This window comes from Chroicocephalus ridibundus, chromosome 12 (assembly GCF_963924245.1).
Source record: "Chroicocephalus ridibundus chromosome 12, bChrRid1.1, whole genome shotgun sequence".
NCBI lineage: Eukaryota > Metazoa > Chordata > Aves > Charadriiformes > Laridae > Chroicocephalus > Chroicocephalus ridibundus.
The window spans coordinates 11,306,381-11,321,627 of NC_086295.1; the positions used below are offsets into that span (position 1 = coordinate 11,306,381).

Genomic DNA, 15,247 nt, shown 5'->3' on the forward strand with positions numbered 1-15,247 from the left:
GTAAGTGTTCTATTCCAGTGTGCCCAATGTACGTTTCTCTAAGAAAAAAATCTATGTAACAGGGATGTGTTCAGTGGTCTCTGATTTTTTCACTTCTGTTATGATCCTGTTACTGCGAAGGTAAGTATTAATGTAGTGACAATGTTTGGTTAGTAACAGAATAAGGAATTTCTTTCCCAAAAGTAAGATATTGTAATCCAAACAGTAGCTTATGGTTCAGCAGCGGGGAGTCAACACTGTTGAAAAATGCCAGCCTAGAGTTGATAGGGCTCTGTGGAAACTCAAGAGGTTTTGTAGTTCATCCCTGGTACCTCTTGTGGAAGACCTGTGTGGTGGAAATGAACTTCTGTTGCATCATGCCACTTGATAAGGCAGAGCAGCGTGGGAATGCTCATGTTTTCTGCCTTAAGCAGTTCATTTGAAAGACCCAAGTTGTAAATCTGCCTGGCTGCTGTAAGTAAAGAAGCTGGCAATAAGACAGATAACATCTGACAAGAACAAGCAAACCTCTTTGATCAGAGCCAAAGTAGACAGACGAAGTAGTTCTTACTGATGCTCAGCTGGTACTGTATGCTGGAAAAAGGGAGCATTGTATTTGGTTTTGTGTAAAAGGCCCTTCCAAAGCCATGAGCAGCATAATGATGGTTGGCTCATTTCTGACTGCCTCAGTGTGCTGTGACTTACTTGTATTATTACAGTGTTTAGAAGTTAGTGGATTGATTATTTACATTAGAATACAAAATATGTTTAGCAGGATAGTTAATTTTTACCTGATGTCTGCACTTGCAAAAAGCAAACCCGTAGCATTTGCATTTTTAAAATGTTATTATATTCAGTGTTTGTTTAATATTTTGTTTCGTAGTTCCTATGGCAGTGTGTTCAAAGCCATTCATAAAGAAACGGGTCAAGTTGTTGCAATTAAACAAGTTCCTGTGGAATCTGACCTGCAAGAGATTATAAAGGAAATATCCATAATGCAGCAATGTGACAGGTAAACGTATACTACAAAACCCATTATTGGTATGCAAAAAAAAGTATTGTCTGTGATTTGGCATTTAATCAAATAAAAGCCATGATGTTGCCTTAAATGTTTTTTAAAAGGCTGGACTTGTACGATCAAGTTACTTCATATCAGCTGAGTCATGTTAACTGACCATTTGGGTAGTGTTAACCCAGGTAAAGGTAAGACAACAAAAATTCAGCTTCCACCAAGAGAGCGTTAAGCCAAGTCGAATAACCTTGCACTTGCCAGCAACAAGCCACGCGTGCGAGCAGTGACTGCAGTTCCCCCTGTGCGCCATCGCTTGTTGAACAGTGGTAACTTGATTGTGTGCTACAGCAGCAGTTCCCATGCCCAAAGGGGTGATGACTTCTAAATAAGTTTTGGTATGAACATAGAAAACTGATAGAAGTGGGGGTTTTGTTTGTTTTTAAGAGGCACGTGGATGAGAGCCACTAATGCATGACTGCTCTTGCATGTGCGTAATCTACGTGCTGTCATCTGCTTGGGTGGCAGAGTTGTCCTTCCCGGCCGTTTTCTGCCTGTGCAGGTTCTAGTGCGGTACGAGCTGTCTGCTGATCTGAGCATCCCCAGAATAACTCACTGGCAGCTCTGCAGGCTGGTGGTTGGCTCTCTGGGTTGCCTTTGCATGGTTCTTTTGGGAAAAGATGTTGTACTAACTTTGCTAATGAAGAGCTCATGGGTGCAGAAGACCTCCTCTCCAAGTGTGTCCTAGGCCGAAAGTTTAAAATATGCTAAGAAGCCTTAAGAAACACTACTTTGATGGAATTCAGGCATGGAAAACCATTTAAAATAAATTCCATTCACAATATAAAACTATGGTCCCAGTCCCTTACCTCTATTGCACTTCACTCTCACTATTTTAAATGAAGGTGACTGTGTGTCAGAGAACAAAATGTAACTTTAAAAGAATTTGTTCGTGAAAAATCTTACTGCATAACTTGAAAAGCATTACTAGGTGTCTGTTTCTTAAAAGAAATTAAATATTAACATTGTAAGGCCTAAAATGAGAGCTTACGGTTATGAACAGCAGAGGGAGTTGATCACTGGAGCATCGCATTTTCTGTGCAAGCATTAAGGGACACAGCGCAGTGTGACTGACTTGCTAGTTTTATGGTTTCTCGTTAGAAAATACTGGATGGATAGAAAATAGAAAATCAGTGGATAATAGATTAAGTGCACTTTTGTTCCTTAGCTCCATTCCCATAAAATCAGGAACTGTTAGTTTTCTGCTTTACCTTTCCAGAGGACAGATGGTTATTCTGACCAACATACTTTACTAGGTTGTTTGCCTTCTGGGCAGCCAGATACGAGAGGCAGTCTTAGGTTGTACTGGATTCCTAACATACATTGTCAACTAAATTGTAGGAACAAGTAGGTCCATGTGGTAGTGGGGGAACATTCCTCTTAATGAACATTATAGCCGTTTTCCAGCAAACTTTGGACCCTGTTTAATGTTTCCATTTGGTTGCAAATGCTCTGCAGCAGCTTTACCAGGGACTGCCGTGGTCCGTTTCTCATTGCCTTCTCCTGCCTTCTTGCTTGCCACAGTGCTGACCTTGTTGTAATGCGGTCCAGGGAGTTAAACCAGGTTGAAGACTAATAACTCCTTATTTCTATAGGATTTATTTTCAGACAGTTTAGCTCTCTGAATTGCCTTACTGGCAGCTCGGGTGAGCAGCGCTGTGGGGAAGAGGCTTGGCAGGACTGCAGTAGCCCTGGGCAAGTTCAAATTGTTTTGGAATACTTTCAATCAGGGTTCCAGTGGCACTTCAGCTCTGAATTTCTAAAACATAGGTAGGGACTCTGCAGTTTTTTTGGTTTTTCACTTATGCTGGTTACTGGTATTTGACCCTTTGTTTTCTTCTCCTTTTTTCACACTTCATAGTCCTCATGTGGTGAAATATTACGGCAGCTATTTTAAGAACACCGACCTGTGGATAGTCATGGAATACTGCGGCGCTGGATCTGTGTCTGATATTATTCGATTACGAAATAAAACTGTACGTCACTTCTCCTTTGAGCGTATGAATGTGAAGTATGGGTGTCCAGCAGCTCAAGGAAGCAGAGTAGTTTGGGCATAATTCTCCCGGGGTTCAATGTCTGACACAACCAGTGGCCATGGCTTGAGGTGCTGGTCCTTTGTTCCTCCGAAAATGGGAGAGATGATTGCACTGACTGAGTTTTGGTTATCTGGATGATGTAATTGGTGGAGCAGATTTTTGTTTGTTGGCTTTCCTGAAAACCCAGACTGATTCTGAATAACAGACTGCACTTTGCCTTGCTGTGGTTATTGCAGGGTAGGAATTAATAGTTGAGAAGAAGTTTTGGTGTGTGAAACATCGTATGTGTGTATATGTATGCTGATTGTAATCTAATTCTTCTGCATAATGCTGTAAGTCGCTAACTGATTTCACAGTAGTGTGGCAACCTTTAGTGAAGGCAATTAAATGGTAATTAGTGAATCTCAGGAAAACACGCTGAAATACCATAGTGTTACACCTCAGCGACTGAGAGGTTGGCGGTAACTCTTCTTTTCCTTAGCTCACAGAAGAAGAAATTGCTACAATAGTGCAATCAACACTGAAAGGACTAGAGTACCTGCATTTTATGAGGAAAATACACAGGGACATCAAAGCTGGAAATATATTACTAAATACAGAGGGACACGCTAAACTTGCAGATTTTGGAGTGGCAGGACAGCTTACAGTAAGTAAACCCAAGATGGTTGTGTACCCTTCAGTTTATCTTCTTAACTTGTATGCAAGTGTGGTGTGCTTGCGAATACTTTGAGAAATTGTTCTAAACTGTTTTTTAGCACTTTATATCAACATAATGAGATACTAAAACAGCAAAACATTAGAGCAGAGCTTCCTCTGTGGAAGCTGCTGTACCTGCGTAATGGTTTGCAATAGCATTTGCTGTTTTCTTCAGGATATTTTTAACTTCTGTAAGCACATTTCAGTTCCTCTTTGCAGCCCCCCTGTATCCCAGTCTTGCTGAATCTAATAACGTGCATCGTGTGCAAGTGAAAGATAATTAGAGTGATAACTCATTAGTGAGTGTTTGTGGCTAATACAATTACTGTTGTCTGGATCTTTATCCTGCTCTTCTCAGGACACCATGGCGAAGCGGAACACAGTTATAGGGACCCCATTTTGGATGGCTCCAGAAGTGATTCAAGAAATTGGGTATAATTGTGTTGCAGACATCTGGTCCTTGGGAATCACTGCAATAGAAATGGCTGAAGGCAAGCCACCGTACGCAGATATTCATCCTATGAGGGTAAGGACTGTGGTCTCTTGAAATGTATTGCTGTATGGAAAGGATTTGCTATTCTAGCTGGCTGAACATCAACGTAACGTCTTGCTTTTAATTTAGAGTAAATGATTTGTTTTCCGTCAGTTCTTTTTACTGTTGATTAAATGAAAAACAGATCTTTGAGAAGGAAAATCTTAATGGGGAGGAAAATCATGATCCTCTTCTGCTAAGACATAGCTGAAGCTCCTTGTGTTGGGTGTGAAGAAACATATTTTTAGGTGTATTATCCAAAGTGATTTTTTTTTTTCTTTACATAAGCACAAATTTTTAAGACTTAGAAATGGCAGATTCACACCTTTTGCGGCATAAAATGGCTCAGACAAAAGTGTAAGCACCTGGTGAGAAAAGTCAGATTTCTGGCTGCTTGATCCCTCTGAGCAAATTTTTGTATAATATTGTCACAAACTCTTCAGAAGCAGCAAACTCGAAATATCTATAGTTCTTTAGTACCAGTGTATGTCTGAGTGTATTTATGTTGTATTGTTCGAAAGCTTTAAACTGAAATCTGGAATATTATTCTGTTTTCAGGCAATTTTCATGATTCCTACCAATCCACCTCCAACATTCCGGAAGCCAGAACTCTGGTCAGACAATTTTACGGACTTTGTAAAACAGTGTCTTGTGAAGAGCCCAGAGCAGCGTGCCACAGCAACGCAGCTTCTGCAGGTCTGCCTTTTCTTACGAGAACGTAAGCTCTAGAGAATTCTTGCTAGAGAAGGCAGTGCTGCCTGTCTGCCAAGCTGTGGGTTTCATTTCTTGCTGCTCTTGCTCACTGCAGATTTTACTTTTTAATATCTCATTTTAAGAAATCTTCTACTAAACTTCAACTTTTCAGTTCTTCTCTGAGAACCAGTCCAACTTCCTATCTTTGTCTTCTCTGGGTTATTCTTTCTTTGTTTGGCTTTTGGAGTTATTTTTACTTTCAATTTTTCACCAGCATGGCCAAGGAACTGCCTCTTAAAGCACTAGAAAGGAGAGGCTAAATTAAAGTGATTGCTCAGAATGGTCTAGGCATGGTGATGACCTGTGTAGTTGGTTCTTGACAATTAAGCTGCTAAGGAAAGAAAGTAAGAGTTGTGGGAGGGGAATGAGCCCAAGGTCCCACAGCAGTAGTGCCCCTGGAGCATGTTTGGAGGGCAGGAGGTCTCCCTCCTCGGCCAAACAGAAGTATTGGGTTTTTATTTTAGTAATGTATTGAGTTAAACCTTAATTTTGATTAAAGGTAGGCCATAGTAACAGTGTTTTACCATTATATCTTGGTTTGGATGCAGTGCTTATTTGTTTTTAATATACTTCTCAGCATCCATTTGTTAAAAGTGCCAAAGGAGTGTCGATTCTGCGAGACTTGATTAATGAAGCAATGGATATCAAGCTGAAACGGCAAGAGGCGCAACAGCGTGAACTAGATCAAGATGATGAAGAAAATTCAGTGAGTATTTAATAGCAACGGTGTACTAAGTCCAAACTCTTGCTCCTTTCATAAAACTTAGCTGCTTTGGGTTTTGGGTTTGCAATATTTTATCCAATTACTCGTGGATTTGACTTAATTCTTGAGTTTTCTACTTTATGACTGCTTGACCCAATGCTTGGTATCCGCTAAATCTTTATATTTGAACAGGGTAGCCAGCATGGATGGCTTACTGCTTAGCTTAGAGTGTAGCTAGAGACTTGTGATTGAACAAGCCTGCAAAGTAGCGTACGCAAAAGACTTGATACATTTTCCCAGTTAAATTATATTATTTATGCAGTAATGAGAATTTTTCACTGTAGATTCAGTTCTTAGACTGCTCTCCTAGTTTAAGATAATAATATCGTCTGAAATGCACTATGATATAAGTATGTTATGTTGTTTTACTATTGTTGTGCTTTAGAACCCCCCTTATAGAAACTTTCTACTCCACAAGAGCAGCCGACAGAAACCTGAGGTGAGGGCATGACAAGTGTTCAGGGGATTGCTGTGAATTTAAGCTCGGGCGCCTTGTTTCAGTGGTTCCAGCATGTGAATATGGAAAGCATGTTGAAAGCTGTTTTTTGAGCCTGCCTGCTTCAACCTGAATAAATGAAACGGGCAACAAAAGGCATTGTATGCCAGAGTCCCTCTCAGAGGTTAGATTTGAATAGCATGGTCCACGGTATCTATGCTGAAGACGTTGTTCGTCTAATTTTCCAGTTTAGGACTGCCTATTTGTTCAGTGTGGAAGTATCGGTCATGTTGCCATGATGTTGACTCTATGAGTATTGTCCCTACCCTCTCTGCTTAATTTCTGACCGATCTGGAGTCACGTTGCTGAGAGATGGTGTCTATGTAATGGAGCTGAGTGGTTTCTGTTGGTGTGTGTGTTTTCCTGAATCTTCTCTGCTCTGTGTCTGCCAGCAGGAAAGTGTTCCCAAGCACTTCCCAAGTGCTGTGGAAATTTCTGCTCTAGTCCTTTGTTAAATGATGTGTAGCTGACAAATTTATTACTTCCTCTCACTCATTCATCCCCACATAAAATTGCTTTTCCTCTGTTAGCATCACATGTAGTTTTCTCCTTCTCTTGCAGTTGTTTTTGAGGTTGGAAGTAAATTATATAGACATCCTTGACAGAACAGACGAAATGTATGAAACACCAGAATGTGGAGGGGTGTCCTTTCTTTCAATGACATTGAGATGGAGTATTAGAGTTTGATGTGCAAGACCTGTGTTTTCCCTCTAGCACTAATACAGATCAATAAGCCCATGGTCACACCATAACAAAGCATTAGCATCACTGTAAAGCTAGGAAGTGACTTCTGTTGCTATAGTTGGATACCTGGTCCATGTTTCCAAGACTAAACAGATTGTGGAAATTTTGACCTTGTTCTTCATGAAATCCTAGGCACAATATATACCTGGTGAAGCACACACCATCTAATGAAACTACTGTCTCTGGCCAGGGTAACTGTCTGCCAGGAAGTCTTCCTACCAGAATTTGTTTCAGGAGCTTGTGTTTTCCTACACAGTCAGTCTCTCAAGCCTTGACAGCAATAATTCAAACTTCTATAATATTAGTACCTGTTAAGAAAAGAAATCATTTTCATCTGAAAACAATGACTAGACTTTGATAATTTCATTCCTTTTTAAAGATTTGCAAATTCAGTTCATGTTTCTTCAGTGCTTCTGAAGTTTACAGCAAGTAAAACTACCTAAATATTAAAGACAAACTCCTAAAAAATAGGTAAATAATTTTTCTTCAGTGTGCCACATGCACTCCAGACTTAGACCTGTTGTTGTCTAATAACTAATGACTCCTCAGTGAAGTGTACCGTGTGAGATAGGGGGTTTAGGTTAAATGTTAAAACTAACAACATAAATAGAAACGCGAAGATTGAATGAGTATTGTGATCTGCTCCTACAGACAGGTCACCAGGTCAGAAATGAGATACAATTTGCATTGAGAAGCCTTTGCTGATTGTTTATTCGTTCTCTTATTTATTAAGCTGACTGAAAAGTCTGAAGACTTTTCGTTACCTGCTTGGAGATGACAGGGAGAGAACTAAGTACATAAAATAAAAATGTTGTTGGCTTCCACGTGTATTTGTAAAAATCTCTGAATTACTAAGACTTGCCAGGGTCCTTGCATATGGACACTCTTAATCGGACTTCACCACCATCAGTAAAAATGTATTTACGGCATCCTTGTACAGGAAGAAGATGAAACCGATTCAGGTACCATGGTGAGGGCGAGTGGAGATGAAACTGGTACCATAAGAGCTGTCAACACGATGAGTGATGGAGCCAACACCATGATAGAACATGACGGCACCTTGGAATCCCAGCTGGGTACAATGGTCATAAACACAGAAGAGGAAGAGGAGGAGGGCACCATGAAAAGTAAGAAAACTTCTTTACCTTCTAGAAGATTACTTAGGAGCTACTGTGGGCAATGAAATGTATTCCCAACCTGCTTTGTTATTCTCTGTAGCTTTTTGTGATGTCTTTTGGTTGTAGGGAGCTAAAACTCTGGCAGCAGTGAAGAGATCCTTTCTAGGTCCTAGTTTCAAGCCAGTCTTTTTAGTCTTGCACTTGGTATAGCTGATGAGTTGTGCACAATTTCCATGAGCTGTGCTGGTCGAGTAAGAGCTGATTCTAGCTAGTATGGGGGGGGTTGTTGGTTCTTTTTTGTCTGTTTTGTCTTTTTCACAGAATGTAGAGGAGGGACGCTCTAGCAAAGGGTTAGTAAAAAATTTTCTGTTGCTGTAGAAGGTGATCTGGCTGTAACCTGTTACCTAAAAGAGCAAGTCTGTTTCGGAACTGATGCATCAAATCAAGGGCTACTTCTGTGAAACGAGAAATACCTTGCACATTTCAAGCGCAGCAAGGCACAGTGGGAGGAGCTAGCATCTCTCCAGGCTTGGTGTTCCTTTAGTGCTACTTTAATCACTAAGGACCACTGAATAAACTATGTGTTGCTGTTCTGAGATATTCAAGTTGAAATCCCTTCTGCCCTAAAATAGAAAAGCTTACTAAAACTACAAGCCTTGTTGTAGGATGTAAGATTTAAAATGATGTGACTCTGATCCCTGATAGTCTGTGGAAGACTTCACAGCTTGACCTGGAAAAGGGCTAAAAATGCTTTTTTGATCAAAGAGATGGCAGAAAGAGCCTTCCTGGAAAAGTATAACTAGAAGAAAAAGAGTCTTTTCTCAATAATGGATTCTCATAGAGATCCATTCCCACTGGTTTGGGTAGTCTGGACAGTATTGAGGCAGAGGAAGATGACTCAGATGGCCAGTGTGGATGTTTGCTCAAGCACTGAAGAAAGTGCTGAGTTGGGGCTCAGCACTAGTAAAATAAAATATGACCATCATAAGATTGTTCCTTTGGCTCTTGCATGGATTTCCTTGGCCATCAGATTTTTGAACTTCTAGCTATTGTGGGAGAGGAAAAAATTCTCCACGGGACTTTGGGATAATCCTTTTCTCGGGAATTTCTGTGTTGAAAGCTTCTTCCATGCGGGGGCCCTCTAGGGCTTGTGGAAAGATACTGGTTTTGAGAGTGAAATTTAAGCAGAACCCATATAAAGAATTTTGTGAACTTTGGCAAATGCTGATTCACCACATTAAAAACCAGAGGTGCCAGCCTGTGTAGCAGCCTGTGGCAACAGTGACGATAGATTAATGCCATGGGGTTTTGTGGAACAAGGTGGCTCTAGCAAGGAGGTGGAGGAATGCCTAGAGTAGCTTAAAGGGACACACAAAGAGTGGGACATGTTAACAGCCTTCAATAAACCAAGTGAAGTTGCTGTTTCTTTACAAATAGACAACACTGTTAATTTCTCATCGTTAGTGTTTGCTGTTCCATTTCCTGATTCACCGTAACAGAGGTTTTACTGGCTGTGGTGCTCCTGCACTGGCTCCCAAAGGTGTGTATGTAAAGTGCCTCTTTTTCAGTTTATCTTCCTGTGTTGAACGTGTGCTTACCTTCTCACCATCTTTTCGAGATTGCAGCTCAAAAGCATCTATTGCTCTCTACAAACGAGTGTACAGAGGTTTGAGGAGATGCCTTTGATAGTGTCTCTTTTGCAAGGACACGCTCTCATTTTGAGTAGCATTGGTTATGAGGCTGTTGCAGTGTCTTTAATACGGTGTAGTAGCTAACCTCAAGAGGGAGCTCCAGAACAAGCTCTAAGAGCTCTGGGTGTCTGTGACTAGAAAGTTGAGTTTTTGCTTTTAACCCCTTCTAGTCTTCAGACTTCTTAAAACCACTGTTCTTCTCTGGAGGAAGCGTTTGGAGCCCCTGGGTGCGAGCGCTGGTTGGCACCAGTATCGCGTCCCTCCCCGGTAAAACCCAACTGTGCTCAGCGCTCACAGAATCACAGAATGGCAGGGGTTGGAAGGGACCTCTGGAGATCATCCAGTCCAACTCCCTTCCAGAGCAGGGTCACCCAGAGCAGGTTGCACAGGAACGCGTCCAGGTGGGTTTTGAATGTCTCCAGAGATGGAGACTCCACCACCTCTCTGGGCAGCCTGTTCCAGCGCTCGTTTTGCTGCAGGTTGAATAAGCTTAACTTTTCCTTCACGCCTTATTCCCCTTCCTTCCTCAGTAGCAGGATGCTGAGGTTGGTGCTGCCGCGCAGAGCAGTTCTGTGTGTGTTCCTTGGGCGTGCTGCAGGGCAGCATCTCTGAGCAGCTTGCCCTCCACGTGAATTGCCTATAGCTCCATCTTTTACAGCTTGCCATTTCCATATTTATATTCTCTTAACAGTCAGTTATGTTAATTTAACTGCGAAGCTCATCAGCCTGCTGCAGAACTCTCTGGAGCAAGTTCGTTTTGTAATCTTAAACATAAATGTAATAATCCTGCTTGGAAACCACTGAGTTTGAAGAGGAGCTTCGTTGATTCATGTTTTTAAAGAAGGCTATATTTCACTTGGCCACTTGTGTTATGACTCACAATAAGACCTATTTTAAGTCAATAAAAAAAATTGTGATTTTTTTTTTTTCTTGCCTGGCATTAGTAGGAAAATTTAGCTTTCCTGCGTGTCTGGTGCTTTTTAAGTGCAGGCTTCTGAGCTAGTGGTCCAGCCCTTCCTCCTAATTTAAAAAAAACCTCTTTCTCTTTGCCAGATTTTGGGTTGGTTTTCTTTCTTTTTAATGTAAAAAGCGTTTGTAGGACATCGGAATGCGATGCTTTAGGTAGGATTGTCTTTGAAATTTCTAGCAAACGACTTCCAATAGCCTTGAAAGCGACTCTTGCTTAAATCGATTCATAACTTTTCAGGCTCAGAGGAAAAACATTCTTGAATTCTAGTATTTTACATTGCAGGGGAAGTTTTGTTTAGTAGTCAATTGAGCTGTAATTCTGTTTGCTGAAATTCTTTCATTTGCTTGGCTTTTTTCTGGACACTCAATATAAATATCCAGGTGGCATTAAAAATGTCACTATGACATTCTGTTATGCATTTTGAAAGCACTCAAGTGATTGCCTGAAACCGCAGATACTAAATTGCACTGCGACACATTTTACTTATAAATCGATTGCTAACAGATTACTTATGGATTGCAGTTAAACTATTCCAGGAAAACTTTGGGAGTAGCTGAAGAACTACAGATGAACAATCACTTGTAATAACAGACATTTCCGTTGTGCTTGAGAGACAGAATAACTTTTGCACTGTGTATATGTCTGAAATCATCTTTTTTTTAATTTTCCTATGAGAGAATATATAGTGCTAGTAAATAGCACGGCATTTTTTAATGTGTTTTTTTGGTTTTTTTTTTCTGCTTTATTTGCTGTATGTCTTTAGATAGTGGAAACTTGGCATGAGTTTGTCTCTTTGATTTAAAGAGTGGAACATAATTTTATAATAAAGCAGATAAACATATTGTCTTCCTTGGACACTGCAATACAATTGGGTCCAAGTGAAATAGGATCTAGTTTGTCTTATTTTCTATGTTAAAGTGCCTCTGGCTTGTTGAAGCACCAAATAAAACGACACTGGAGAATGTAGAACTGCCGACAGCGGTGTGAGTTGGGCTCTCTGGTTTCTGGGTGGAGACGGACGAGGGGTCTGCAGAGGGTGGAAGAACTGGGGGGCCGGGGGTTTTTGTTAATGTGGCGCACGCTCAGTAGAGCATCTGCTGCAGAGGGAGATAAGAAGCTCTAATAATGCTGTTGCCTCTACCTTGATAATGTAACATGTAGGTAAAAATTCGTAATAGTTGGTAAATGTTTAAAAGAAAAAATTCTAGGCTTAATTCTTGTAATAAAGTTAGGGGTGGTTTGGGTTTTTTTATGCTTTTACCGTGCCCACACTGCTAAGCCTGGTTGTGTCCTTTTAAAAAGCTATTTCCCCTTTTGAGGGGAGATTGGGTTTCATTAGCAAATTAAATGAGCTGAGATGCAAAGTCGGCAATTTCCTTTTACAAAAATGATTCCATGTAAGCTTGTTAGTCTTGGTGGCTTTGCGAGACATCCAGTGGGTGACACTGAAACCTAAACCAAAGAAGTGTCGCTGCCAAGGCTCAGGAAACTTTTTGTCTCCGCTAATTAACCTGTAATTTTTCATGTAGAGCAATGACTGTAAAAGCTGTAACGTGGACAGCAGAATGAATTTGGATGGCAGAAGGTTTATGTGACTGCATTAATATTATAATTGAATAAAGTATTCCTGGTATGCAGCTGAGGTAGCTATAGGTGGTGGAATATCAGTAGTTGTCCAAAAAAAGTCCAGATGCGCATTATCCAAATAGCTAAAGCAGGTACTGGAGAGAATAGCTCCTTGCTTTGTCAGGGTTTACATCATCTGTATGTCAGAGATATTGGCTGTGTTTTGCTTCTGTTTTTCTGCGTAGACAATAGCTCTTCAGAGCAGCTTCCTACTGCTTAGTGTTATTAATGTCCAGTGGTGCTTTTCTGTGTTTAAAATAAATTGGTCCATTTAGGCATAACCAGACCATAAAACACTCAGCGTTATGCATTTAAATAACATACTGTTTATAGAAACGCCTACATTGATTAAATCCTTCTCGAACTGTAAGAAGCATTATACTGCCACTCCTGAGATGCAGAGAATATAAATCTTCAAAGATAAGACTTCCAACTGTGTTACTTTTTGACTTTTATCTTAATAGCAGCCTTGCTGGCAAACTTGGCATAAACAGCGGCCAGCACAGTTTGTTTAAAAATATCAAGTTGTGTGGACATGTGGACAGTATTTTTGAGCGATGGGAGTTGTAGATGCTGTCGTTCTTATAGTTGGGTTTTTGCTGCGGGTTTTGGTTTTTTGGTTTTTTTTTGTCCTATTTGAATAGTGGTGGCCTGCTGGACTTCTGTGCGGCATGTTAGCAACTGAAATAGCGGTTCTGTGCAGACTGATGCATGAAGAAAAGTTAAGTCTGGGGTCTGAGATGGATGATTGTCCACCTTCGGCTGTCCTGAATGTTTGACAAAGCTTTAATGCTAAGGCAAAGTTCATCATCTGTTAATATTTGTATTTTCAGAGATATTGGAATTGGAGAAAGAGAAGTAGCTGTGTTTAACATGGCTGGTTTTGCTGTTCCTTACACTTTATTATTAAGCAGCCCTGCATTTGTGATGGTGGGGATAGAAAGTAGGGGGATTTTTTTTTTTTTTCTGGGTGGAAGCATTGTCTTGAGGAAGATGGGAAGTATGACCAACAGAGTCCTGAGTAGTGTACGGGAGGAAATATGTTTCAGGAGACTCAAGCAAGAGGCAGAGTAGTAGTAAATCCCTTAGTAAGTATATCTCTGTCCCATACACATGCATATATTTGCACGTACAGGCAAACTGTAAATCTACCTGTCTCTTCTAAGAATAAACTCACTTCCTACTGGATCAAAATAAACCATGGAGAAGGCTTTCCTCCTGAGCAGGAAGGAGGAAAACTCTGTAAACTCTTAAATTCCTTAATTGCAGAAGTTTTAAACCAATTTTGGTTTTACCAGCAGGTTTTCTAGCTTCAGGAAAAAAAAAAAAAGTTCAATTTCATTGCTGTGTTGTTTTCTGTTCTCTCTAGATAATGAGTTTTTAGGTTGTGAATATGACAGATGAGTTGCTGTGTTATGAATAGAAAGGGTGTTAGAAAATGCCATTTGGGCAGCCTGAGCTGTTGCCCACGGGGCACTGGACCTGAAGACTCACAGCCCTGTTGATGAGGTTGTTTCTCATTAAGATTCATCAGGACCTGAGCCAGATGATGCAGAATATGAAATGTTCACTTCTTTTCCTGATGCACCTTCACATCTCCCTGCCTCTGTCGTGGACTGTACTTGCTGGACTAAATTAGCAATTCAAGCTAATGAGGTGAAAGATATAGGTGTCCACTGAAAATTTGTGATGGAGAAAGAAAGCTGCTGTATGTTTATAATCTTTTCTGAGGTTTTATGTAAGAGAGATCCAAAAGGCGATCCAAACTTGGTCTTAAACAGCTTTCATTACTGTGAGGATTTCCTCCTCGTTCAGAAAGTCCTCAATTATATACACCACAGCTTTTGACAAGTGTTGCTGCTCTTTTCCTTAGATGACTTTGATGTCTTTTACTCATTAAAAGAGATTAGTTAGGATACCTAGCGTTGATTTTTATGGTCATTTAGGAGCTCCTTCTTAATAGCAGGACCTGTCAGGTGTGTTCTGCTTTGATTTAGTTTGAGATAGGCCGTAATTATGGAAAGGCTTGTCCTTATAAGCTTCAATAGATATGAAGTGTTATGTGGGCTGCTTTTAATGTGAGGAAATATCAGCTTGTGTTGCCATGGGGTGAATTCATTAATGATGGAGCACTTTTTACTCTGGTTGAATAAATTGGTATCTCTCTGCTTTGCTGCATAAAACGACTCAGTCCTGTTACAAATTATGCTGTCCCGCTGCTAAAGTTCATCTCTGATATCTAAGAAATAGCCTGAAGTGAATAAAACTGCAGTTCCAGTTGAAATTTAATATTAATGAAGTGTTGCTTGCACATAATCATCGGGCACTGTTTTGTGCATCCTAAATGTGTGCATTTTCAGCTTTAAAGTTCCATAATTCAATCCAAAGCAGACAGAAGCTTGCTGAGATTGGTGGGGACGGAGCCTGTTATATGAGAAGTCAATGAGAGAGCGATGCTTGTTTAGACCACTAAAATGAAAGATGTCATTGGATATGAGAACTCTTAAAAAAAAAATAAAAAAGGGGATGGAGGTAAGCTGAATGCTGTAGAGGATGATGGTTTGAATGCCAAAGAGCTGAGGCTTGCTCAAGAGCAAGCACTCATACACTGTTTACCCATAAATTTCGGACTGGAAGTGAGAGGGTTCATAACTCCAGGGGAACAGCGAGTCTGTCAACAGCAAAGACAAAGCAAACCAACTGCTTTATAACAGATCTTGATCCCGCAGTGAAAGGGACTATATAATCTTGTATAGGGTAGTAGAAGACTGCTG

The 15,247-nt window shown here is 40.5% G+C and overlaps 1 protein-coding gene across 2 annotated transcripts in view; it reads left to right on the forward strand.

Moving 5' to 3' along the window:
- STK4 (serine/threonine kinase 4) overlaps positions 1 to 15,247 on the forward strand; it is a 48,647-nt gene that overhangs the window by 2,873 nt on the left and 30,527 nt on the right. The window contains exons 3-10 of one of the 2 annotated variants that reach the window (XM_063349932.1): positions 863 to 991; positions 2,910 to 3,024; positions 3,566 to 3,730; positions 4,139 to 4,306; positions 4,871 to 5,008; positions 5,643 to 5,771; positions 6,214 to 6,267; positions 8,009 to 8,195. In XM_063349932.1, coding sequence (XP_063206002.1) covers positions 863 to 991; positions 2,910 to 3,024; positions 3,566 to 3,730; positions 4,139 to 4,306; positions 4,871 to 5,008; positions 5,643 to 5,771; positions 6,214 to 6,267; positions 8,009 to 8,195 — 1,085 coding nt within the window. The remainder of the gene's footprint in view (positions 1 to 862; positions 992 to 2,909; positions 3,025 to 3,565; positions 3,731 to 4,138; positions 4,307 to 4,870; positions 5,009 to 5,642; positions 5,772 to 6,213; positions 6,268 to 8,008; positions 8,196 to 15,247) is intronic. The other variant, XM_063349933.1, reaches the window with a different exon arrangement.